Below are 27,565 nucleotides of genomic sequence, written 5' to 3'. Positions count from 1 at the left end.
CTAACAACTGAGCTCCATTCTTGACCTCAGCTTAGCTTCTTTTAAAAACATTTTTATATTCAACGAGAAAGAATACCTCTCTTTGAAACATGATGAATAGATGTGAGGAGAGGACTCAGCAAACAACTGAGGAATGCTCACAGGGCCAACATGAAGTACATAGCCTCATAGACCCTGCCTTGTCTAGTCCCTGTCAAGTCTGACCTCCGCTGTGCTCCAACAGCCTCGTCCTCTGTTGTCCTCCATCTTCAGGGTGGAGTCCTGCTTGCCCTGCCCAGAGTGCTTGCCCCCACCATCCCCCTTCCCATCCCCTCCCCCTCCCCCACTGCCCTTACCCCTTCCATCCAACTCTTGTCACTTTCCATGGTCATTTGAGCGTTGTCTATAACCCCTATGACCTTTATGTTTCAGGAAGTTTGATGCCTTGCCACACAGTGGTTCTCAACCTTCCTAATGCTGCAACCCTTTAACGCCGTTCCCCTGTGGTGAACCCCAACCATAAAGTTATTTCTTTGCTACTTCATAACTGTAATTTTGCTACTGTTATGAATCATAATATAAATATATGATATGTGGGACATCTGATATGCAGCCCCCAAAGGGGTTGAGACCCATGGGTTGAGGACCACCTCAATGAGGATTTAAAAGGAGTATTTACAAGGTCAGTTTAGTAGCACATGTGTGCCACTGGGGAGGCAGAGACAGGAGAGTTTGAGGCCATATAATGAGACCCTGTCTAAAGTAAATAACTTGTAGTCACTGAACTGGGGTTTTAAAGAGGGGCAGCAAAGCATCGAAGAACTTAGATTTTTTTTTAAAGAGTCAGTTTTTCTAATGAAGTCTAGAGAACCTAAGAAGCATAAAATGTGAGAATAGTAAAAACCCAAAGGAGTGTCGACTGACATATACAAGCACACATTCTATTAAAATCTCCACAAAGCTCAAATGTTTAGCATTTTTAAATGTCAGGATTTGAAACCAATCTTCTGGTCAATAATGTCAACATCTCTACAAGTCCTATGCCCATAGCCTATGCAATTTCCTCATTATAACCTAAATACTGTTATATACAGATCTGTGTGGAACGGGCACCCTATTTTCTTACATCATCAAAAATTAGTCTGCACTGCTCAGTTAAATGTCTGCTCAATAGTGTCATATTACATGTACCATGCTTCTATAATCCATACCCCATGAATCCAATTATAACAAATTCCGTTTAACTCTAAACCCACTGGTCCTGACAACTCTGAGTGGCTCGTGTATAGATCGCACTATTCTCTAATGAGTGCTTCCCGTTGCCTTTGCGGCGTGCTTGCATTTGTTAGTACAGGAATCCTTCTCGTAAGACAGGGGTAAGATAGGTTATGCCAGAATGCGGAAAACGGTCTGTAATAATCGCAAGTTCTCTGAGATAAAGGTCAATTAATTCTAGCAGGCAACCAGAAAGAATCTATGCTACGGTTGATGGAGGGGCCCCTCCGTCACTGAGGAGTGAACACTTGCAGGCCTCAGAATCCTTGGCTCACCCATGCATTTACCTTCGCTCTGCTCACCGGTGGTTATTTTTCCGAGTGGCGTTTAGGAGATTATTTTCTGTAGGATGGCTGGGACTACCATCTCACAAACGCAGAGCCCCACAGTCTGGAGTCTCACAGCACACGTCTGTGACCCTCAGATAACTGCTTCCACTGTGCCCAGAGAGAAGCTGAGGCATGAGACTATTTCTGTATGTTTTCTAAAGATACTCCTGAGCGAGTGGAAAGGCCTGAGACAGAAAAAGATTCTGTGTCCTCGCGGAGAACACATCTTGTCTGTATCTCAGCCTCCGGGAGGGTTGGCTGCCAAATCAGAGCTGGCTTTGCACAGTTGTTCTTCCAGCCCCACAAGGAGACCTTGTGAGGTGGATACACAAATAAAGCCGGCATTCAGGTGAGCACCAGCACTTACTTCTCTAAAAGGCCTGGAGCCTGTTTGCTGGCGAGAAGACAGAGGGGTTACCTTTCCTGGGCTTTTCCTGTTCTATCTAGCAAGAATCTGTGGTGAACAGTACTCGGGATGTTTACCTTTCTGCTTTTCTCTTCCTTTTCTTCTAGATCTACGCAGTTAGATCAGTTGTTCCGAACAAAAGCAATAATGAAATTGTCCTGGTGCTCCAACAGTTTGATTTTAATGTGGATAAAGCCGTGCAAGCCTTTGTGGACGGTAGGTGAAACTGAAATGGGGAACTAATTAAATCCAATAGTGTCTATTTGTTTTCCTTAAATGAACTGAGCGTTAAACAGTTTCTAATACTTCTCATAAAAAATAAAAACATGATACACCTTTAATCACCTCTGGAGGCAGAGGCAGACTCTGTGAGCTCAAGGACAGCCTGGTTTACATGGTAAGTTCCAGACCAGGTAGGGATGCCCAGTGAGACCCTGTGTTCTAGGCTAGCTAGGACTACACAGTGAAAACGTATCTCAAGGAAGGAAACAAATAAAGAAACCAAAAAGTAAAACAGATTTCAAAGAGCACGGACACATTATAAGGGCAGAATGAAGAAGGGCCTTTTCCACTCATTTGGAAGAAGAGACTGAAGACTTCTAGAGGACACCAATTATAAAGCTACCGGATCTTTGCCAATTATCTCAGTTTGTTAAACATGTCCTTTATTCGATGGCGTCCCTGTGGGTAGAGGACGGTGCCCTTCATGGCTGACCAGGAAGGCCTCATCTCTTTCAAGTCTGCTGAGTGTCATGGCTCTGAAATTCCATGCTCAGTCTAAGTGAACTGAATTCCTGACAGCTATATCACTCGGTTAATCATACGGCCAGTTCATCTGCCTCTTAGTTGATTTTGGTCTCTTAGGAAGTGCCTTGCCAGTGGTATTGCAGAATCTCAGGTCTGAAAAGGTGCTGATCCTGCAGATATTTACAGGGTTGGGTATCTTTTCTAGAAATTGTTGAGAATTTTTTCCTTAATATTTTGTCTTGAATGAAGATCTTCTTGTCACAGTTATTAAATGTACTGTTTCCTGGCATTTTTTTCCCTATTCTGTAAATAATGGACTAGCTAATCGCAGCCTGAGAAATAGCGTCCAGAGAAGGCGTCTCAACTGTACCTTCTTCACACCGTGTTAGGGATGGTGTGATCTCCTTGATGTGTGAGGAGTGGACTAACTCTCTTGAGTTTCACAAGGATAGTTAGGCAGTTCAGGGCCAGATCCAGAACCCAAGCTCCATGCTCACATTCTGTACCAGCAATCAATGCTCAGGGTCCTAACTAAATGGATAGATGATGACCGTTCATACAGATGTGCAAGCAAATCTCCTGCGTGAGGCTTTCTCACTGTTTGCCCTGCCTCACTGTATGCTCTATGAAGATTATATTGATGTATAACCTTTAGTCATTAGGACCAATGGTAGCTGTGATTTGCCCCACATACACCCTCTTTGAATGTCATGAATGTGCACATCCTAACTCTGAGATGGTCTCCTGTCTGGTTTCCCTTGCCACACCATTTGCATGAACAGAGGTTCAGAGCAAGTTAGAGGCTGCTTTCTCCACCCCGTCCCACCCCCACCTCCCATTACAAAGGGTTTCTGTTAAAGTGTGACCCGGACTAAATGCACAGAGGCAGCAATGATGGACTCTTGTCAAAGCAGTTGGAACTTGAATGGAAGGCCTTGCTCCTGGAGTTTCCACCTTGTCCCTGTCAAGGTCTCATCAAAGCTGAGACTCCTCATCGGTTGAGTTGCAAACCAACGGAAAAAGTTGCTTAAAACTCAATAGGAGTCAAAAAAATATTTGTTGGGAGTGTTTTGTGAGCCATACTGAAATCACTAATTCAAATGGCTTACTGAAAGACCTCTAGGCACGTCTGGCACTATTAAAATTTAATAACAACGCTTTCAGAATCCTGTGTAAATACGGGTATTTCTTTACAGTTACTCTGTGTAAGCTCTTGTCCAAATCACAAGTAAAGTCCTCAGTGTCAAAATAGGAAACAGACGAATGGGTGCTGTACCCACATCACAGCGCTTGCCTTTGGAATGGCTTTTAAAAGTTTTTTGTTTTTTGTTTTTAATTTTTCCTTTATGTAGAAAGTGGCAGCTTAGCTACAAGAGTGACTCTGGTAAGTCACCAAGGAGAAATGACAAACCCCAGGAAAGTGTTGACGATCATTAACTCCTTTGGGCAAATGAGAGAAATGCCAGCCCAGTTACTGAAACGTATAAATTCTATTTTACTTTTGGGTGTAGCCGTGCCATTTCAAGTGCATGCGACTCAAACAAGACAAGGAGGGCACTGAATTGGAAGCTCTGGGTAGACAGGGGTGATAGGGCCTGTTAAACACTGTCACGTCCTGCTCGTCTCTTAGTGGCATCAACCACAGGAGCTACTAATTTGAAACTTATCATGGAGACCAACTAGTCTGAAGTTAATCTCTGGTTAGCCACTACCTTGTAGACAGTTATTATTATAATATATACTGTATTAATGTAAAGCGATATGAGAGTGCTTAAAATTGTTAGAGTATGTACAACCCTCTCCCTTATGAAATCCCTGCTTCTATGGAATCGACCGATTCTTCAATATCAGTAACTAGTTGATAACCAGCAAGTTAATATAAAGAGATTTTTAATGTAAATAGATTGTTAAATCACATAGAGACAGATTGTAGTTGAAAGTGATGAAGTATTTCTTAGCTTTGGGTCAAGGTTATGTATGTGAGTGGGTCAGGCAGAGCCTGGGACCCAGTTAGTCATTTAACGAACTTTGTTGGTTTGAAATGGAAGCCTTGTAAAGGACACATCCTCCCCTCTCCGTGGTGGGTGGAGGAAACAGAGTCTCTCTTCCTCAGACCCCCGAAAGTCTTGAACTAATGAATGAGTCGGAAAGGAGCAAGGTCTGCCCGTCGTGGTTAGTAGTACGGAGAAGCCCAGGTTTGGATCAAAGCTTTATTCACATCCCAAACAGAGCAATTTTAATTCTACCTGTGGCAATGAGGCTATCAGAAAACTCTCGAGACACATCTCATATTCCCTAAGACAACAGGGTTTAAAAAAAAAGTATGCTCCACAAAGCAGGGCTTAATATTTTTATAAAACCAAGATTGTGCAGTGAATTAAATGAAGATCTTGGAAATAAGAAACAGAACTGGCATTTTTATTAAGGTAGGCCGTATCAAAATAAATGAAGAAGTTTGCCCTGCCAGCCAACCCCCATCCCCCGCCCTATCGCTTCCAAGCACGGGTGAATTTTCTGTTCGTTTTATTGTGCGGATATTTGTTGAAGATTCTTTTTCTTTATCTAGGCAGTGCTATTCAAGTTCTTAAAGAATGGAACATGACGGGGAAAAAGAAGGTAAGATTAAGGGTGACGGTGAATTAGTGAGATCTTCAGTCAAACCTTCAGGGCTGTTATCATTTCAACAAAGCTGCCAATTTTATGGTTCATTCGAACTTGTTAATATGCACACCCAGAGAGCTTTCAAATCTACACCTTGCTCCTGTTGCCAGCTACTTTCGCTCCTAAGGCCCTTATTTTCCGTTCAGAGTGTGTGTGTGTGTGTGTGTGTGTGTGTGTGTGTGTGTGTGTTAATCAACCAGGTGTGCTCAATGAGCACCAGAGTTGTGCTTCTTTGTAAGTATTAAGAGGTGACACATTGGAGATGCTAATGTGCCCGAACATGTCCCATAGCACAAAGGCAGAAATTAAGGAGTGCTTTAAAGATACTTAAAAAGCCCAAAATACATTTTCACATTTTTTTTCTTTCCCCAAATGAATATCTAGCCAATGTCTAATCGCAGGTGCTGTCTAATCGCAGGAAGTGGGGCTCCTGGGCACAGGCCTGGTGTGTGCCGACAACAGCGTCTCTTCTCCACACTGACACCACAGGGCCTGCTGTTTTGATTCTCACGGGATGTAACCTACCCTGCCCACGAAGGGAAAATCACAGGCCTGTGAAACAGGTTTTGAACCAACCAAATGCAGCCACGTTGCTTTCATGCAGCCCCAAATTGCAGACATTGCTGAAACCGTCCTTTCCTCCTTCAGGTTTCACGTAGAATAGGAGGAAGAAGGAGATTTTGCCCATTTTGTTTGCCGCCATTTTTGACAGTCTCTGCTTCTCTTTAATCATAGCTTCCCAGGCTTCCCAGTGAGATAAAGACGATTTGCAAGTGATTGAAAGGCTGTATTTATCTTTACGTGGAAAAAATACTCAGATGTGTGCTTCGGTTTTTACATCTCTGTGATGGGGGCAGGGAGAGAAGCAGAGACAGCAGCGGCAGACGTGGTTTCTTAGTGAGGACCCTCCTCTGGGTTCAGTAGGGAGATGGTCTCCAGACCCAACTCAGTGGACATGGGTTCCAACTCCAAAGCCAGTGGTGGGGACAGTGTCCTCTGTTCCTCTTCACCTGCGGTCAGCAGTCAGATCCCTCACCCAGAAGAACCTGGGCATGACTGTGATGTTTTGGAAAAGAAAGGAAATAGGTGTCAGTTGGTCTCTGAGTGTGCTGGAGGACAAAGCCCAGGTCCTCCACTTTCTACTGGGTCTGGTATCTGCACCACTGATGGTTAAGTACATTGAACACCAAACAGGTAAAAGTCCAAAGTCAAGGGCTCCTGGGGTGACCCATCAGGTAAAAGCATTTGCTACCAAGCCTGACTACTTGAGTTTGTTCCCTGGGATCCATATGGTGAAAGGAGAGAGAACCCAGTCCTCCACGTTGTCCTCTCACCTCCACACATGCTTTATAAAACAAGTGTTGGAGGGAGGGAGGGAGGAGAGGAGGGAGGAGAGGAGGGAGGGAGGGGGAGAGAGAGGCTGGGCATGTACACATTCCAGAAAAATGGACCTATCAATTAGAAACATGTTGTCCATTTCCTAGTTTCTTTTTTATACTCAGTGACCAAGCGTTTGGGGAGAAGTACAGTAAAATTCTGTGAGACTCTAAAACACTCTGATATAAATGTAGTGCGGGGCTATTTCAATGTATATGTAATAAACAGCTGAGAAGTCCTGGGTCTAGGTGGAGTGGACAAATTTGGTATTGCCTTATAATAGCCGTTGCCTGGGCGTAAATAATCACAGAATGATTCTAGAGCCTCGGGCTGCCTTAAACATGCTGGCAACAATTCTTGCCATCTCCAGATTGCATTGTCGCAGAGGTCCATGTTGGCTCTGCCTTATGCTTCCTTTTCTTGTGTAAGAGGCTTCTCCTGGGGAGACACAACACACATCTGTTCACCCCAGATAGGGATCCCACAACAGACTCTAGTACGGATAGCACCACCATCTAACTTGGCGAACCAATGGGTTTTATTGGAATTACAGGAATATGGGTGAAGGGTTACTTACAGGACAAGAAATGACTCAAAGACGGCTGCACCACCAAAGCCCCTCCCAGCATGGGTGACAGCTCACAAAGCTGGGAACCTGCAGCTCACTACACAGCCCACAGGCAGCTCAACCAGCTGGAGAGTATCCTTTCCAGGCACCTCAGTTGGTCTCTGCCTTTTCCAGGCTGCACGGCTTGTCTCCAAGTCTTAGCAGTTTGGCAGATCTGAGGGAGACTCAGAACAGTATTGTTTACTCTCAGAAAGGAGACCACATAGTGTATCTGATGAGTTTCAGGGACTTCCTGTTCTTTGTTTACATTCAGTCTTAAGGAGCTTCCTGATGAATGGAATGTTTCAGGAAACCTCTTTTTGCTGTAGATAGCCTGCTTTATTCCTGTCAGTCCTCCCTTTTGGCTCCCTCCCCAGATAATGGAACCTGAGTGTTCAGCTGACCTCCGGAGTCCTGAACTGCTTCAAGAAGCAAGAGCTAGTTCTTAGTATGGCCAGTTCTTTCAGAGTTGTTTGTTTTCTTAAGTTGCTTAAATTACCTCTCTGCTATTTAAGCTATTGTTACTGTAGTTTTTTTTTTTCCTTTCAAATTAAGGAAACTTTTTGTTGCCTACAACTGCAAGGTAAAAAGTTTGGACAACTTCCTTTAGAAGCACAATATTTAGATTATTCTGGGTATGTAACAAAGATGTGCTTTCACCCATTCTATTAAAACCCAGGTGTCAGAATGATTGTCTTGTCAGAGCCTCTGCTGAATGTCAGTACTGTTTTCCCATTTGTCTCTCCCTGTAGAATAACAAAAGAAAAAGAAGCAAATCCAAGCAGCATCAAGGCAACAAAGATGCTAAGGACAAGGGGGAGAGGCCGGAGGTGGGGCCCATGCAGCCCCAGGCACCACTGGTACAAAATGGTCACATGAATGGCTGTGAAAAGGACAGCTCATCCCCTGACTCTGCCAGAGAAAAACTGGCCCTCACACCACGTGAGAAAAAGATCTCAATACTGGAGGAACCACCAAGGACTCAGCGTGGGATCACAGGTTAGTTCTTAAGTGTCGCTTACTTAGGATGATGGGTACAGCAGAGGGAGCTCTTGAAAGCAGTGGCTGTGGCGGCTCCTACACAGGATGGGAAAGCCTGAGCACCCAGTACGTAGATACCACTGAGTCCTGAAGCCAGGGACTGGAACAACAAGGGCTCAGAGAAAAGCTGTCAGTCTGCCCCAACTCGGAGCACCCATATTCCCCCTCAACAGCCCTATAGTTCTGTTATTGTCTACTGATTCATTTTCTATGCCAGTTAAAGAGTGGGAAAGCAGGAAAAACAGGTGAAAGCTGGGAGCTTCTCAAACACTACAGACTGGATCAGCCAGAAGCAACCAATGAGGAAGCACACATTGAGGCAGAGGGAGTTTGGGAAACTGAAGCCCAGCTTCTCCTGGATGGCTAGGGACATTTAAGTCTCTCAAAGGTCTTCCCTCCCTAACTTAGCTTTGGACAGTTTGAAGAAGGCAAGATGGCTGATTGGCTGACCACGTTGTGGAAACATGTCCTAATCCAGCCTTGAACTTATTGAGCCAGTCCCTCAGCAGGGACACTGCTGGCAGGAGGAAATCCTACAAGACCTTTGTTTTAAGTTGCCAGGCATTTGTCTCAGGTTTGGAGGGTGAGGAAGGAGCCAGTCATCTTTGAAGGTCACCATCCTTTTACCTAGTTACTCCCCTTCTTCCTTACAGCCCCTTCCCCTCTCCTCTACCTATCAGATACCTGTCTGACTCCCAGTCCCTTAGGTCTAGTGCATATTAGGATCTGGGGTGACAGGGCAGTGCTAGTTCGAAGGGATACTTCACCTAGGAAAAGGGAAAGACAAGTGATGATGAATGAAAATGTTACTAAGTTCTTTCCTTGAACTAGATTATTTTATCTCCTTTTGGGTGGTGGAATATGGGTAATCATTTATGCTGCAGCTATAAATTAACTTCAGAAATCTACTTATGTGTGTATATTATATAAACAATGTGTGTGCAAGTACGTATGCTAGTATGAAGGCCAGAGGATATTGTAAGGGGTGTGTCCTACCCTGTAACTCTCCACCTGACCCTTTGAGGTAGAACCTCTCAGTGCCTGTCTCTTATACACATCTAGATGTGTATAAGAGACAGTCTCAGTGCCTCAGATAGAACCTCTCACTGTACCTCAGGGTGAGCTGACAGCCACACATAACACCATACCCCCCCCCACACACACACACACACACACACACACACACACACACACACACACACACACACTGTTTAGCTTCTTCCATTGGTTCTAGGGATTTACACTTGGGTCCTCATGCTTGCACAGGAAGCCCTCCTACCCACTGGGCTGTCTCACCAGCCCCAGAAGGCTCCTTCATAATGTACCGTCTGTGTCTAGGTATGTCCTTTCTTCTCTACTGGCCTGTCTCTTCTTCTGTAATTTTCTGTAAGAAAGAATGCTGTTCTGGTTTGTTTTCTACACGCTGAACTACAGAATGCCACAGACAGGAAATTAAAAGCAATAGAAGCTTCTTTGGCTCATGATTCTAGAGGCTTGGAAATCAAATGCTGGAAAGAAGAGATGAGAGTGTTGAGGGGTTAGACTATTAATCCACTGCTCTAACAGCTGTAATCCAGCCATGAGCATGGCATCCTCATGATTCAGCAACACATAAAGGCCTCCTTCTCAACACCTAGTATTAGGAATTAAGTTTCTAGCCCTTTCAGGAACCCATTCAAACCATAGCTCTCAATAATAACAGGGTCTACTACCCCATGGTTATAACAAATCCTAAAAATAAAATGTATATATGAAGTAACCTGCCTAGAAACAGAATTTCAATAAAAATCTAAGAAAGACCTTTTTGACTAGGTGAACTAGGAGGGCTTATAAAGTGACCAGATGTTCATACTTACTGTGTGTCACTTTGTACTTAAGATAGAAAAGACAAGATCCAGTTGGATATTATGGACAGTGTTTCTCTATATTTAATATATGAAGAAAATGTCAGTAAAAAATATATGTATCTGTGAAATCTTTGAGAACCCAGCTGCTACAAATGTGGTCTGATGGGGTGCTGGGTACTAAAGCCAACACCAGGAGGGCTGGTACTGGCCACTTCCAGAAGGTTCTTAGTGGAGCACCAGATGCCCCGTAGATTCTGAGAAGGACACCCGGGGTCTAGGCTCTGCGGGAATCACTCTGATATTCTCCTGGCAAAGGCTGTGGGCACACTGGTGAATTTCAGGTTTGGAGAGCAGGGATGTTGCCTCAGTGTGAACAATTGAGATGCCATAGATTGGTGGGTGTGAAGAGATCTAGGGACAAGGTGATAGAGAGGACAGGGAAGGTTGAGAAGCAGTGAGGAGAGCTTTGCCCAGCACCCTCATTCACTCTGCCCCTGTTGCTAATATGACAGTGTTACCCTGTGACAAGCCAAGGATGAGTAAGATAGTAGCCCTGCCTGAGTGACACACTAACAAAAGCTCACGGTGGCTTGTACCAATGTGATGAGGAGGCACCAGGTCCCTGACACTCTGTCACACTAGTAAGTTTTTAAATTGCTCTTCCAGCCCTAGCTTGCTTCCAGAAACCCAGTGCCAAAGAACTCCACCATACTGCTGTGGTCAGATCATCCTTCTTATTGGCTGGATGACACTTTTTCCAAACCAAGCATTGACCGCAATAAAAATAGCCTAGTCATTTTGCATCCAGATTCTCCAAGAATTTTTAATTCAGTTTTTAAAAAAAAATGTTTTTTGATTTATAGTCAGGGCAGGAGAAAGAAATTAAATAATCGGATGGCAGATTCCCAGCTTTCCTTGTTACTGCTTTCACACGAATTGCTTTCAAAATCTAATTACTCAAGTCGCTGTTTTGATATCAATCATAAACTAAAAGCATAGCAGATATATTTATTCACTTACTCATAATTTTTGCCTCCATCCCAACACGGTTTCAGTAAGTCCGTCAAGTAATTGGAGTAAATGCGAGGCAGAAGCCCTTCAGCTCATCGTGGGGAGCCGAGGGTAGCCCTACTCACAGTTAAGCTCCCCTGCAGCTGTTCTCTATGCAAGGGGCCTTGTAAGCCTAGCATGAGCCTTTCTGTGAAGAATTCTTGGTTGTACCAAATGTGGTTCCCGTATCCTTTTGTCCCTGCGCGTTTGACCTGAAGGCCTTATTTGTCAATGCCCTTGGTTCCTTGCAGATCTTTCTGTTTTATGTAAGTGTTCCTCGTGAAGAATGAGTGGCAGGAAGTCATTAGGTGTGTTTGTACAAGGAGGGGAGCCCCATTGGGCCGACCATTAACTTCATGAGCATCCCACACGCTATGATCATAAATTTTAAAACATGTTTGTAACTGGTTAGGTCTTTATCTTCCAAAGATAATAAAGGTTGGTGCCAAAACTGTGAAATGACTCTGAAACGCTTGTTCAATCTGTCAGAAATCCTAGGCCCATTAATAGATGAATCACAGGTTAAGGTCAGAACTTGTATGCTCTACACCCCATTTGTGAAGAGGAAGAATGAGACAGACCCTTAAACCCTGTTTTTGTGGGGGAAACCAAGGCTCCTTGAGTAGAGAAGTCAAGGAAGTAGCTGTCTCTTTACCTTCTGTAGTTGGCAAAACGTGACTCCCTTAGGTCCATCTAAATTCCAGTGCAGAATTAATGCTAAATCCATGAGCTCTCTAATTCCTATAAATATTTTTTAAATGTATAATTGAAAAATTAGAAAAAAGTAATAGTAACAAAGTCATATAATGATATTCTGTGCTTGAGTGGGTTCCCGGCGTAAGCCTGAAAGAACTCTCCAGGCGACTTGTGGCGGTGCATTTATTAGACTCTCGGTAATGAAACTGGCTCGACAGAGCCTGCCTTGAATGCCGCGCTAGGCAGGAGACGATAGACAAGTGCAAGGCCTGTTTTATCCTTTATCCCACCTTGGCATTCGGGATCTCACTTTTTAAAAAAGTCTTAACCAGAATCACTATGCTGGCACGGGGACAGTTAGCTTTAAGGTACGATGTATGCAGGCGGCTAAGAGGTGTTAGTGTGACTTCCTACATGAGAAATCACCACCCAGAGCCCTGTCGTTCCCGACGTAAATATAATGCTGTCAGTTAGGCCAGCGCTGTGTGTCAGCACGTAGCTTGGAATTCGGAGAGTATGCTTTAAGCCTGAGAGTAGGGCTTTTTTTTCTTTTTCTTTTTCTGTTTTTCTAGATTTCAGAACTTTTAAGAACAGCTCAGATTAGATCTTTTACACGATCCAATCAAAACCATCCTGTTTTCAAATACTAAGCCAGGTGAAGAGTAGACAGAGGTTCCTTTTTCACTAAAAGCAGGACTAAAGGTAGTCATTTTTACCCTCTGAGGCCTCCAGTCTAAATGTCTAAACACCCTGGAGTCCAGTTTCCCCAAACCTTCCTCCTTCTCTGTTTTGGGAGGCTCAGATTGTGAGCCTTATCTCTGTTTGGACCAAGACAGGAAATCACTCTCTTCTCTGTCTTTCTCCAGTGGGACACATGCCCACAAAGGAGGGGAGGAGCGGGAAGGTGGCCACCAGCAGTTTCCCTCTTGCTATAGTCTCTCATCCTTAAAGCTCTCTGGAAAAGCTTCTTTTCCCGTTGATCACAAATGGACGGCTCCCTGCTGTTTGCTGGCCTCCCTAACTCAGAGTACAGTCTACGCCTTATCCGTGTCTCTGCTGTCCTATACAATACAAACTCCGCGAGGGGCTCGCGGGCACAGAACTGCCTCCTCGCTCTCGATGCGGAATAAGCCAAACAAGAAAGATGGGGGCTTGTTATTTTATGATGTGACTGTTTGCCCCCCACACCCTCTTCTTTGTGCTTGCTGCAACTGCAAACACCTCAGTGCTGTTTTGTGTTTCCAGGCAGATTTTTTTTTCATGTTACTATTGGCAGGAGCTCCAACATGATCCTCCAGCTCCTCTAAGCCCTGAGTCGGGCCAGAGGATTAGAAGAGATCAACAGGAAAGCTGCTAGCCTAGAACGTTCATAATGAAGCTCAGGCCGCGAAGTCAAATGACATAATACACCATGAACAAGACCCAGGGTGTCTAGCAGTGGAAAGGTCTGGGTTCAAACCTCGGTCTAGTTCAGTTCCTGGACATGTGACCCTGGAAAAGTTAAGGGCTTTGTGTTTCACCTTATTCCCCTGCAAAACAAAAAATCCAACTGTCCAGGGTTTGGGCGAGCAGTAAATGAAATTTGTAATGTGCTTAGCACAACGTACCTAGCAGAGAGGCCAGCACCGTGTCGCTGCCTTAGTCCATGAGCACATATGTTTGAGCATCTAATGCACGTTGGGTGTTTTTATACAGGAGGTGAACCAGATGCCCATGCTTATGCTCCTGGGGAGTTTATGTGCTTTGTTGGATAGGGAATGGATGGATAATAAGCCAGCATGAAACTAAGGTACCAGGATGATTAGAAATTCCAAACAACTTGAAGGCCACCTACCTGAAGGCATGGATGCTGTGCGGCCAGGATACAGCTAGAGCATCTGAAGAGCCGATGCTGAAGCTGAGCTCCAAGTCCCTCAGCGCCACATACCAGGTTGTGGGGACCCCAGCAGCCAACTTTTTTTCTAATTTAAACTTAGTCCACAACTTAGAGAAGCCTTCTAATTATAACCGTAGGTTTTTGCGATCTTTAAAAAATTAACGATTATAATACTTTATAGAGAGCCAAGATGGTGTACTCGCATTTGAACACACGTTTCGTTATTATTTCAAAGCACATAATTGCCTTTTGGGTTCCTCTTTAATATTTCATTGCCTAAGTTCTTGGTTCATTTCCATGTAGCGTATGCATCAGCCTTCGCCTCTGCTTGCACAGCACTGAACTGTGCAGGTAATTTCAGGAGGGGCCTTCAATTATATTCTCACTGACCTCAAATCTCTGCTTTCGTTCCCGGGGTGGTATGGAGCAGAAATGGACACAGACAGGCCCTGGCTGTATTGATCTCAGGCCACAGGACACCTAATGCCCTCGGCTGCTTCTCTTTCCTGAGCAGGCAAAGCTCAGAGGGGTCTCTCCCCTTCCTCATTGGCAAAATGCATCGTATTCTGTCCATCAAAAACACACTGTGTTGCTACTTGTCTCTCAGTAGCCTGCCTCCAGAACTGCCACTCACGCCTTGAAATGGTGACTTTGGCATGAACACAGAGAGAAGGACAGCTTTCAGGAAAAAAGTTTTAATCTTTTTTTTTTTAAAGCAAAGCTTTAAATTACCCTGTCAAATGCAAAGAGAGTTGAACTTGCCTTGCAAGGAACTAAGACAGTGGCGTGCGTTTGATTCAACATGTCTGTCTTCCACCTTTGACAGTTGGGTTCATTGTTATCTACTATCTTTTAATTCATGTCTCCAGTCAGAACATTGCCCGCTGTGATGGCCTCCCATACGCTCGGGGTTCATGGGAGTTGGGTGGAATAACAATGCCTCTGCACATTTGCTAAGGAAATGTTGAAAGGGCAGACCTGAGATTACATCCGAATAACCTGTGTGTTCTGGGTCACTCACCCTGCCCTGCAGATGTGGTGGGGGTGGGAGAGCTGGAGCTCGTGAGACGTTCTCCTGTAGGTGCTGCAGGAAGAACTTTCCTACAGTCTCATCACTAGACAGTCACTCTGTGGTATCATAAAGACTGCTGTCTGTGCTGGTCATGCCACCTCCCTCATCAACCTATTTGTGAAGGCTTACAGCTCAAGTCACCAAACACCCTGTCCCCCACTGTCCACAGTGGCTGCCCCATTGCTGAACTAGCCGACGTCGATCCTTATTTCATCTTTTCCTTTCAGCGGTGTGTAACGTTGTTTATTACTGTCTTCATTCACCTTGTCTTTTTCATCTTGGCTTCTCCAGCACCGCCTTTTTTATTTCCCCTGTGTTTTTATTGCTCTGTCTCGATTTCTTTGAGGGTCATTCTTTACCTGGTAGTTGGATTGCTAAACCTCATCAAGGCTTGGCTGGCCCCAAGTCCTTCATCATGTAAAGAAATAGTCTCTCCTTAGATCATTTGGACCCCAGCCTGGCTCTAGCTATGTCACATGACTCACTCCAGTCTTCCTAGCCCAGCCTCTTCTCTGAACATCGGGTTCATAATCCATATTTTCACCTTGACATTTCAGAATGCTTCAGTGACCAACTCTTGATCTCCATTTTAAGCTTGGCTGTCTTTGAGTTCAGAATCCATGCAAACCAGAGGTCTAGGAAACACTCAGGACAGCTCCCTCTCTCCATTATCAGCGAGACCTGCTGATTTTCAAACCCAGGTGCTCATAGCATCAGTCTGTCTCACAGTCTCTACCTCTCCATTCCCACTACTACCGAATGCACTCGTGAAGCTCCCGTATCTCCTCGTTCTCTCCACATCCTTCTGCAAACTGTACTCTTTACAAAACACAAGTTCCACCTTCATGAATAGAAAGTCTTTCTTGTTCTCGGATCTCAAGATCCACCATGTTCTGGACCCTGTGTCCTGCTATAGTCTTATTTTAAGTTGTTATATTTTGATTTTTACAGATTCCTGTAGAGTTTGTGTTTCTGTATTTTAAATTACTTTGCCCTAATTGAGGAAATTTGGAAAATTCCATTAAGTAAATCCTACCTCCCCAAATCAACCATGGTTAAATTTCATTTCAAACATTATTTTAAGGCATAGATAATTTAAATAAATAGGCAGCATGTGAATTTCCGTGTTCTGCTTTTACTTAGTGTTGACATATGAGCATTACATCATATCATTAAGTATATGTTAAGTCATTTTTTCCTCAGGCTAGCTCATCTCTTTCTTATGAATATAACAGACATATAACACAAAGGGTTCTATTAGGGTACAGCCACATTCAACATTCAACATTCTGCTTCTTACTTACCTTTTTTTCTTTAATTTTGTATTCATTTCTCGGTAATTTCATACATGAGTAAAAGGTATTTGGAGACTGTTAATAATTATGTGTCTGTATGTGAGTCTGTTTCCGGGCGTAGGCACATGAGTGCAGGTGCCCTCAGGTCAGCAGAGGCTGTTGGATCCCCTGGGACTGGAACTACAGTATGTTCTAAGCCACCCAATGTGGGTGCTGGGAACTGAACTCTGGTCCTCTATAAGGGCCTGAGGCCTCTCCATCCCCAAAGACAATGAATTCAGAGCACACTCTCTTTTCCAGACCTTTAGTTTCTCCTGTAGACCACCTACATAGCCCTCCCAACTTTATGTCATTTTTAACAACTTACTGACACCAGTTAGTGCTGGCTGTGAGTGTCAGGTGCCCACTGGATCATAGACAGCTAGCTCTGAGCCACCCTACTGAAGAAAACTGACTCTCCTCTCCTCAGCGGTCATCCATTGCCAAGAGTGCCTCGGCCGGAGTGGGGTCTCACCTATAGCTGCTGTGAGTTCCTGAGTGCAATGTCCTGTTAGGTCCAGAAGGCACTATCCCTAAGCAGCCATTCCCAGCCTTTGACTCTTGCAATCTTTGCACCTCTTCTTCCACAGTGCTCCCTGAGCCTTGCAGGAGCTGTGATATAACTGTCCCATTCAGGGATTAGCTCTCTCCACAGTCATTTACTCTCTTTCTGTAAGCATTGATGAGTCTCGATACAAAAGGAAACTTCTCTGATTCGTCAGAAGACCATCTTTATTAGCATATATTAATTATATAAAGTCATGTTTTTATAGCATTTCAATGGCTGTTTTATCTTTATGAATCTTTTAAGTGTTTCTAAATGGTTCTCCATGTGGATTCCTTCAGTCTCTCTCCTCTTTGAGGAACAACACTGTAGTGCACAACTTCTATGGAAAACTGTTATTATTTTCCAGGTGCTGTAAATACTGGGTTTAAAAAGAGAGTGTGTGTGTGTGTGTGTGTGTGTGTGTGTGTGTGTGTGTGTGTGCGCGCCCACTTAAGTTCTTAATACATTTCTGTTCAGAGAGGTTGCATTAATCTCATTGTTTTTTAAAAACTGATCATTTCTTAAGGTAATTTGTAATTCACTTACTATAAATATTTAAGAACACTAAGATCAGATACCAAAGAACTATATTTGTATGTAGTTCTCAATTATATTACTGGTCATCATGTCGTGCTGTTATATTTATTTAAGTGCTTTTAAGAGAGTGTACCGTGCTTTGAGTGACACAGACATTAGGAACTTTAAACCTAATTTTATAACAACAATGTTATGCTTTGTTTATTGACTTTTCCAGATAGAACTACTCCAGCCATTAAGCATGATCAGATAATGTGCTATATTGGAATCATCTCTGGGATAGATTCTGAACTCATTTTAATGGGTTAAAAGAATTACTGTAGGGCTGCTATCTTTACTACATTCCTTGAGGTTAGATTTAAATTGTCTGTGTACTTCCTATTATCTTCTTATGAAAGCATCAAATTTACACACACACACACACACACACACACACACACACACACACACACAACCCTAAAAGCTAGAGAAAAGAAGGTTTTGAAAATTTAAAATTTGATTACAAACAAGGTTGTTCATACATTGTGAAGAATCCTATAATGCAAGCCCATGTGTCTATACTGGCAGCAGTGGGTAAGTAAAGTTGCCCTTGTGTGCGGGTCATATTCATGAAGGAGCACAATGTCTATTGAAAGGACACTGCTGTGACAAACTGGTACCCCGACCTTGTAATTCTTACCACAATCTCTATTTTGTTTAATTTTTATACTTAGAGAAACTCAAAGTGGTGGATATGATATAATACCAACAATCACATTAAACATAAGTGGACTAAAATTCAATTAAAAAGTGGATAGTGATGGAATAAATGAGAAAACCCAGATATATGTGCTTCTTGTGAAGGGCAAAGATAGAAGCAGATAAAAATAGACTGTAGCAAAGCCACATTGTGCAAAGAACCAAGTACAGACGATTGGTATGGCAGCATTAGCACTGATTGCAATACAAGAAACGCTGACAGAGCCATTTTATAGTAACACATAAGTCAGTATGTCAACAGGAGTTCACAATTCTAAAATTAATTACAGAGCTTCAAAATCTATGAAACAGCATTGATAGAACTAAAAAAGATAACAAATCCATAATAATTGTAGATTTTTAATGCTATTTTCTTACTAATCGGTGAGACAATTAAACATCAGTAAGAGTTTAAGTTTAATCAATACTATGGACTAACTTGATTCCTAGAACCATATACTCAGCATTTCAAGAACATCTGGCATTTTCAACAAAATAGACTAATTAATAGGCCATAAAGTAAGTCTATAGATATGATTTCAATACTATTATGAGGTATCCACCAGAGAAGACTACACAGACACAGGTTCAAGCCAATACAGTCTTTATTAGCCAGCCAGGTGTTCAAGGCCTAAGTGCAGTCCTAAGCCTTTCTAGGGATGGGCATTTAAGCACAAAAATCAAATCTTGGGTTGGCACACCTCAGTCAGCAAGAACAGTTAGCCAGAAGCAGAACTATAGAAGCCAAAGCAAGGTTAATGCATTTAGGGTGTTTCCCAGAACTACTAACTTGATGGATTAGGGCTTCAGTCTCATTTTGGCAGGGCTTCCTGCCTATGCATATGCTGGGTTCTAAACCTGAATGTTCTTCCATTATGACATGAGTTGTGCTAAGATCTGGGGGCCTTATTCTACCTTATTTTCCCCATATTCTATTATGGTAACAAATATTTGGGAATTGAAAAATATCTAAATTTTACATACCAAAGCAAAAGAAGTCTAAAATTACCTAGAAATAAATATTCCTAAAATATTGATATTTATGACCCCCAAACTAAAACAATATCAAGATAATTTTAAAGGTTCAAATAAATGATGTGGTATATCATGTTTAAGGATCAACAGATTCAATAATGATAATAGACCAGCCTTTCCTCAAATTGATTTATAGATTGAGTACAAATTCAGCTAAAATTCTGCCAGATTGTTTTTATTGAAATATACAAACAGATTCTTAGATTTATATTGGAATGCAAAGACCTGTGACAGACAAAATAACCTTTAAAATAAAATAGATCAAAGCCGGAGGACATACATTATCTAATTCTAAGACTTCTTATCTAAATACAGTGAGCAGGGAAAGACAAATACATCAGCGGATACAACAGAGCCCAGAAACCAAAGCACATAAATAATCAGTTGATTTCCAGCAGGGATGCTGAGGCCTCTTGGGGGAAGAAGGTGGCCTCAGACCCACTAAGCTCTTTCTTTCTTATTTTAGCATTTTCCAGTTTACATCTTAGAGTCAAGCGCAGGGAGATGTGACTTACTTGTGCTCTATATAAAAGTCAGAGCTAGCACATCAGGGCTTCATGTGAAGTGTCTGTCGAGCCTACTTAAATCAGACAGCCAGATGAGTCTCAGTGAGTCGCATGCTAGCTGTATTAAGATCTGCTAAGTATTTTTGCTTTTTAAAAAGGGTTCTGGTAAGTGCGAAATTCAAACCACAAAAGTTTCTGCGAGCATCGTTAAGATAAATACCTGGAAGAGAATTAAATAAAATTATGTACTGAAATCTGAACAAATTGGCTCTTTCCAGAAATAACATTTCTTTCCAAGATGTCACAATATGGGGGTGTTAAAGGCACAGAGACTCCTATCGGACTAGGCACCCTGTCGTTGGAATGGCGCTAGACATGCAGAGCACTGAGGTACTGGTACATAGTCCACTCATTCAGTGTTTGCCATGTAGCAGTACATAGCAAGCACATGATGATTGGCGAGACATGTTCCACTCTGTCACCACCTTCACGCAGATGAAGCCAGATGGCAATAAATGCCCTCTCACACTAGCAGTGACCAAGCCCTGAGACCCATCTGTCTCTTTGCTTCTTACAGCTTACTAACCACGTTAAAAGGTATAAGGCGATTTCAGTTGGGTAATAGATCTAAATCGGCGTATCTAAATTATGATCATTTCAACATGTAATGAAAATGTATTTATTTGTGCTATGCTGAAGATCCAACCCAGGGGCCTTGCATATTCCAGACAAGTACCACGCCACTAGGCTATACCTTCCACTCTCAATATTTAAAGATCTTTAAAAGTAGTATGCCAAGCCTACAAGACATCAATGTATGCTTCATATAGATAGCACTTCTCATCTCTATTTGAATAAGCCTCATTTTAGTGACTCAGTAGCCACATGTGGGGAACGGCCACCTTCCTGACACTGTCAGATGCTGAAGGAGAATCATCGTGTCTGGGAAAAGAACTCCCATAATTGTGTTACTAGAAGTCCAGGACTTGTGGTCAAGACGAACATCGTTCTGTACAAGTCTCTGAGAGAACCGCAGAGTTTCACCACATTTAGAGATGAACCTGCCTAGCCAGTGTACAAATATATGCAAGTGGTTTTTGAGAATTGTAAATACTCCCAATGTTCAATGATTCCTCCAATAATGACTTTTTCAGAAGGCAAAAATATTGCTATTCAAATTTCTCAATAAATATTTGCAAGATGAGTAGTGGAATGAATCAGTAGCTCACATATTATTCTCTGACACGCAGACAAAATATTTTTAGCTCCCAGGTTAATGAGCTCATGTTTATGTACATGCTTGTCTCCTGTTTAAAATTCATTTGTATCTTAACTGAATAATTTTCGTTCTTCTACCTAAGGTCATTATTTACATCAAGCTATCCATCCCCATATTTTCAAGGCTGCAACTAATTACTATGCCATGCTGAATTTCTAATCCTGAGCTTATAATCGCTCATCAAAACTGAATTTCACCTGTGATTTAGGAAGGGGCTGAGTTGGAACCAGTTTGGATCTAGTCAGTGTTTCAGCACAGGGGTTTACAAACTCATCGTCAGGTGGGTCTCCCACCTCCACTCCGGCACCACGACCCGGGGTGCAGAACACTGGGCCCACTGCTCACTCAGAATCTTGGGAGACGGTCCTTAGGAATTGGTGTGTGGACAGTACCAAAGGACAGTCATTTCACACATAAATTTGGCAACCACGGTCATCATACAGTATAGTTCCACATCAGGGTGACTGATGATGAAATCACACGTTATCATTTCAATCAGTCATTACGGGAAGAAGAGCTACTTACGATGTGTATTTACGCACTCACTGCCTTTTCTGTACACTTCATGCTATACTGTAATTTCCCTTTCAATAAAGGTTCTTTGCTCGGGAAAGTTCCCTTGACGTAATAGGTTATGAATGATGGATTCTACTAGAGTCAAATTATATTTATCATAAATGAGCTAACGTCTAAAATCAAATTATCTAGGACCCAGATTGTATTCTCTCACACTTTCCCTTGGTCTCTGTAATGTTTGTGACAGTGTCGGGAAAGGTGTGCCTTGTTTCTTTCCTTTTCTTTCCTGTGAAATCATTTTAAGTGTACTTTAACTCAATCACGGTTCTGCAGAAAGCTATTGAACCAGACACAAGTACTGGAGCTTAGAAAGTGAATCTGACTGGGCGTCTGCCCTCTAGGAGGTCACAGCCGCAGCCAGGCAGTGGTGAGAGACAGGCGTAGAAGCCTGTGTTAAATGTAATCTATGAAGGCAACCAGGAGCAGAGAGAAGCAGCGGGAGGGTAGATAACTGGCTGAGAAGGGAGGGCAAGGCTGGGCTTCACGGAGAAGCTTGTATGCATATGAGGCAGGGAAAGGTAAGAACGTTCCCACAAGGCTGTCCCGGATACAGGGAAGCTCAGAATTTACGGTCTTCTAAACCGAAAAGCATTCTTTCCACTAAACACAGTTTTCTCCATGAACCTGGTCTTCAGAAGCTCACAGGCCACCATTTTTATTTTTTTTTCCATACTAGACTTCCCGTGGTGAAATCTAAAGGGATTTCCTTTATAGGCCCTGAGATATCTTTTAGTTCACACCAGCAATAACCACACAGAAACCCCCCTTTAAACGATGCCAAAAGCAGTGGGCTGCTAATTTATTGTCACACCTATTAAAGCTAATAGGAAAACCTAATGCTTGGATTTTAAATATAGTTGAGATATTACCATGATGTTTCCTGATTTAATCCCTCCATAAACTAGATGAAATGATTATAGTACCTGTTGTCACTTCATTCTTGCCCGATCTCCAGTCCTTCTGCCTTCATTAATTCGGGATGAAATACCACAAAGCATAAATGGAGATGGGGGAGGGCTTCATGTTTATGGCTTCAATATGAACTCACATTGAAAGATACCTGAGGTTTTACTGGAATGGGAGGAAAAAGGGAGGTGGGCAGTCATACTCATCTCTTGCAAATGTGTTAATAATGTTGCCAGATAGTTACAAGTGAGGAAGTAGGGCTCAGAGATATTAAATAGCTCGTCCATATCTCTCTGCATGCAGTTGCCAGAGCCTACACACAAGCCCAGGTCTTCTGACTCTAAATGCAAGGCCCTCTCTGCGGTCACCTCAACTCTTCTGGGAATTCTATTAAAACAGTTCCTTCAGCGTTTCTCAGTGAAAAGCATTGTTGCCAGCCTGTAAATAAAAACCAGGAATAATCTTGCCATTCATTCTCCACCATTTCGCCATCAGTGTTTTGACTTTATCCCTTCACAGCCACTATTTGGTGTTCTCTTACAGAAGGCAGCAGACTACTGCAGCAGAAAATGTCCTTAGATGGGAACCCCAAAGCTATTCATGGACCATCAGAGAGGTCAGATGGCCTACAGTGGTCAGCTGGGCAGCCTTGTAACCCAAGCAAGCCTAAGGCAAAAACATCTCCTGTTAAGTCCAATGCCCCTGCAGCTCATCTTGAAATAAAGCCAGATGAGCTGGCAAAGAAAAGAGGTAAAGTGGTTTCTTTTGCGCAAATGATTCAACATATTCTGCACACACATAAAAATGCCAGGATGGCAGAACTTTCTAGAAAAGAAAAATGCTGCTTAAAAAGGAGTCATGCGTGCAATTGAATTTCTCCCTTTTTTCCCTACCATCCACTTAGATGGAAAACGGAAGGCAGATGCAATCCTGCCCATGTCAAAGGTCTTGAAGTATCAAAGGTGGAGTCGCCTCCCCTTCTCTGCCCCTATGTGGATGGATGAGTGCTTGCCTACCTCAGTCAAAGCAAGTGTTAGCGCAGGACGGAGTAGTGCCTCCCAGGCATATGAAATCCAGGCCTGTTCTGGTAAAGACAAATCTGTAACCTGGTAGACCTTCCTTGAGAGATGGTCTTCCCTATGTGAACACACATCTGTATTAGAACTTTCAGACAGCCTAACACTGAACAGTTTTTCCATTTGACACACTGGATTTTCATTTTTTTCAAACCTCGGTGTCTTTGAATGGTAATTAGCCTTACAAACAAAAAGGCTAAATCACTTCTTTACTGAATCCAAGACGAAATAGTGCCCTTCTGATTCAGCCTCAGTTATATTTGATTTCCTTGGCTCTGGTTTGACACACTCGTTCCATTTTCTTGAGGGAGATTTTCTTCCTCTAAGAAACGTGTTCTTGTTGAGATAAGGACAGTCCGTCTGCCATGCAGGCTCTCTGCCTTTGGTGAGCGTTACTGGAAACGGAGAAGGAGAGATGGCTACCCAAAGAGATGGCTATGCAAAGAGCTGCTTTACTGCTGCGGCTGTAATTACAGGCCTGGCTCAGGGCTCTGGTGGGGAGCCAGTATACCTGGCACTCACAGCCCGTCCTCTCTAGCCCGTTGGCTCCTCTCTATGTCATTTTCCTGCTCCAAAATCTCTGCTGGCTTTGAAGCATGTGCAGTGGTGTTAACAGGGAGCCAGCAGCACAAATGGCCTTTATATTGGAAGAGACTTCAGTTTATGGCAGAACATAATGAGCAGAGGCTCCTTCTGAAGAGCAAAACAACAGGTGTGCTGTATGCGGCCCAGCCAGCGTCCCCTCCCCATCCCCCGGCCCCGTGAAGATGCACTGTTCTGGGGCTGGGGGCTACTGAACAACCCATTCCCTCTTAACAAAGTTTCTCCCCTGGAAAACAAAGGCCAGGCCAGGTCTGTGTGGGGGGAGTTGCTTGCTTTGTTTTATTTAAGCTCATAAATAAAAGACAGAGTGGTCATGCTCACCTTTTTTTCCCCCTGGCGTTGATTTTAGGTCCAAATATTGAGAAATCGGTGAAGGATCTGCAGCGCTGCACTGTTTCTCTGACGAGATACCGAGTCATGATCAAGGAAGAAGTGGACAGTTCTGTGAAGAAGATCAAAGCAGCTTTTGCTGAGCTACACAACTGGTGAGTGCTCTGGCCCACAACTGTAAATCCACAGCGTCCGGGCTCTCCCTGCAGTCTGTAAGAAAAATATCAGATGGAAAAAGTTGTTTATTTGATACGTAAACATCACAGAGCAGCCCTCTCACTGACTTTTGTAAAGTTCTGCAAACGGGAACATATATCTTGGGAACGAAAAAGAAAAGGTATTTGAATAAGAACTCTGGCAGTGTTCATAACTCGCTGAAAGTTGAAGTTGGCCTAATAGCACATCAAGAATACAGAATAAAGCCTGAACCAAGGCAGGGAAGAGAAACCTTACTGGTACCCATGAAAGGCTAGTAACATGAGAGCAAGTAATGTTACCATTGTAATCATTAAATTTCCCCAGCAAAAGGAAACATCCAGTGACTTTAGTAATAGAACTCCGTTCTTGACATAAGCAAGGTGGCTATGATGGCTATGACAGAAGTGGCCAAGGAAAAAAGGATCAGTTTTGGCTCACAGAGGGCACAGCCCACCACAGCAGGGCCTTGGAACTATGGCCACAGGAGCTTGAAGCAGCTGGCCACCCTGAGTCCATATTTGGAGAGCTGAGTTGATGAGGGGATGTGGGCTGCTGCCCAGGGTGCCTTCTCCTTTGTATTCATAGTGGGTCCAGGTCCCCAGCCCATGGATGGTGCTGACTGACACACAGTGGGCCTTTCCACCTCAGTTCATTTAAGCTACATAATCTCTCACAGGCATGACCAGAGGCTTGTCTCCTCAGCCATTCAAGGTCCCGACCTGTCAGCTTGACAGTGATTAGTGCTCGCAATCACACAGGTACCCTCATTACTGCCTACCTCACTGAACTTCACAGTGTACTCAGTACATCTGCTTTCCTTCTTCCAACAAAGAAATGTGCCCTGACACATTTCAGGTGTTGCCCTCCCCTCCCTGTTGGTTTTAATGAAAAACATTTCTCTGAGCCCTGGACATTTTCTTGTGTACAGAATTAAGGTGAAATATTTATTATTATATAGTTATTATAATGGGAAAAAATGCTGTGTGTCACTAAAGACTCTTTCAGCTTCAAATGAGAAAAGCCATACTAAAGACAAAGGAGATGTTCATAAATGAAATATATCAATATTCCAGAAGATTCACTCAGGCAAATCTTCTAAGTCAAATTGTATTATCATATTATCAGGATCCAGTCTCTTTCCTCCCTCTTACTTTCTTCCTCCCTCCCTCTCTCTTTCAATATCTCCTCAGTATTGCTTACCTCATTCTTAGACAGACACTTCTGTGACAGCAGATACTCTCTTCTTGGCTTCTCCATAAGCCTTGTCCCCTGAGGGCTAGGCTAGGTTCTGGGGGGTGGGGGGATTGCAAAGGCTAATTTTCCTTGGCTGGTTCTGGTTGCATGTAAGTCTTTGTAGAATGTACTATGGCAAGAGAACTGGTCTCCTCACTGTCTGTTCAAACTCAAGTGTTTCCCACAGAGTGAGCAGTGGGGTGACTCCCAACTCAAACCCACAAGCCGAGACTTGAAAAGCCAGTTATCCAGCCCAAAATCTAGGTGCTCACACCAAAAAAAACAACCCAACCATGGTACCCAGGGAAAGTGTCCCTGGTGTTGCCTTGACTTCTCCTGCCATTAGAATGTGACCTCATTTTCTGCATATTTTTCCATTCCAAGTCCTTGCTTTGACACCGATGTGCTTTTTAACAAAAACTGTGGAGTTGTAAAAACTAAGGATTAAGCTTCACACTGACTTAATCTAAAATTCATGAATTTTAAGCCATCTGCTACATACAAGATCCCACGGGTGCAGAAGACACCAGGTACCTGACAGGAAGCTGTCTCCTTCAGTCACGGCTCAGTCCCTACAGGTCCTCTGAGAGAAGCACATGACCCATGACCTTCACCCAGCCATGGCACCCACAGGGCTTTCCTCTTGACCAGACTGTAGCTAAACCGTTCAGAGAACTCCTAGGACACGTGTGAGAACTAAGGCAAAGATGTACTATTGAAGATGAGAATTCTTAGTCATTTCTAGTTATGACGTTTCTAGTCTCTCCTTAAGTCAGTTGTCCTGTTATGTCTAGAGCCAGGGGCAGCAGAGGTTACCTGGAAAGGGCCAGCTATAAATCTGTTAAGCATCCCAGACATACTGTCACTCAGCTCTGCCTGTGTGACTAAAAACAGACTCAGACAATGCATCAAGACACCAGGGCAAGGGTGGCTCCTAGTTGTATTTGCCAGCGAGGCTCTCAGGGGGTTGGGTCTCCATTGAAGAACTCTGTGCCCCATTCATAGAGGAAATACTTCCTCTGCTGGACGGCGCTTCTCCTTGTGATACCTTCCATTCAGTGACTCAAGCACTAGCTGACCAAGTGTAGCAGTGACCTCAAACCACCCCTCTTCCAGCTGCTAAACCTGCTTTTTATTTACTTAATAATTCTGAGTATCAGTAAACAGCACATGGCTCTCAAGCCATCTGGAAATTGACAACGGATTCTTTGAGCTTTTTACTCCTCATCAACGGTGAAAGCCAGCGCCCACGGAGGTTGTGTGGGATTTCTCTGCTCCACATCCCCCTTGCACTTGGACCTGAGTGGGAGATGAGTTCTCCATGAGACTTGCCAGGCTCCAAAGTCACCCACAAGACAAAAAGGGCACTCTCCTTCCAAGGAGAGAAGTATGTGGTTCAACCCTTTGCTGAATGTGACAGCTACTGAGTAAACTCCACAACTTCTTTTCTGACCAAACCTTTAATAAGAATGATCCCACAACAGTTGTGTGCTGATTTAAAAATAAAACCAAATCACCCTTTTAAACAGAACTGTTTATATGCATTTCCACCAAGAGGAAAGCTTTGCTTCTACTCCAAATAAACCTTCAGCTCAGGCAAGACTTAAATAAAGCTTCACTCTTGTTTCCTAAAGGGTGGATCTTAGGAATTTCATTACTTATGAAAAATACCAGGCCACAGAAGACGGGTTTCCCTGTCGACGG

The 27,565-nt window shown here is 43.3% G+C and overlaps 1 protein-coding gene across 2 annotated transcripts in view; it reads left to right on the top strand.

Annotated features, from left to right (window-relative positions):
- Positions 1–27,565, top strand: part of Spats2l (spermatogenesis associated serine rich 2 like) — a 99,181-nt gene that overhangs the window by 30,376 nt on the left and 41,240 nt on the right. Inside the window, exons 3-7 of one of the 2 annotated variants that reach the window (XM_032901193.1) lie at positions 2,097–2,205; positions 5,303–5,352; positions 8,134–8,380; positions 22,965–23,171; positions 24,450–24,585. In XM_032901193.1, the coding sequence (XP_032757084.1) occupies positions 2,097–2,205; positions 5,303–5,352; positions 8,134–8,380; positions 22,965–23,171; positions 24,450–24,585 (749 nt within the window). The remainder of the gene's footprint in view (positions 1–2,096; positions 2,206–5,302; positions 5,353–8,133; positions 8,381–22,964; positions 23,172–24,449; positions 24,586–27,565) is intronic. The other variant, XM_032901194.1, reaches the window with a different exon arrangement.

This window comes from Rattus rattus, chromosome 4 (assembly GCF_011064425.1).
Source record: "Rattus rattus isolate New Zealand chromosome 4, Rrattus_CSIRO_v1, whole genome shotgun sequence".
Lineage (NCBI taxonomy): Eukaryota > Metazoa > Chordata > Mammalia > Rodentia > Muridae > Rattus > Rattus rattus.
This window is presented reverse-complemented; position numbering and strand designations above follow the sequence as displayed.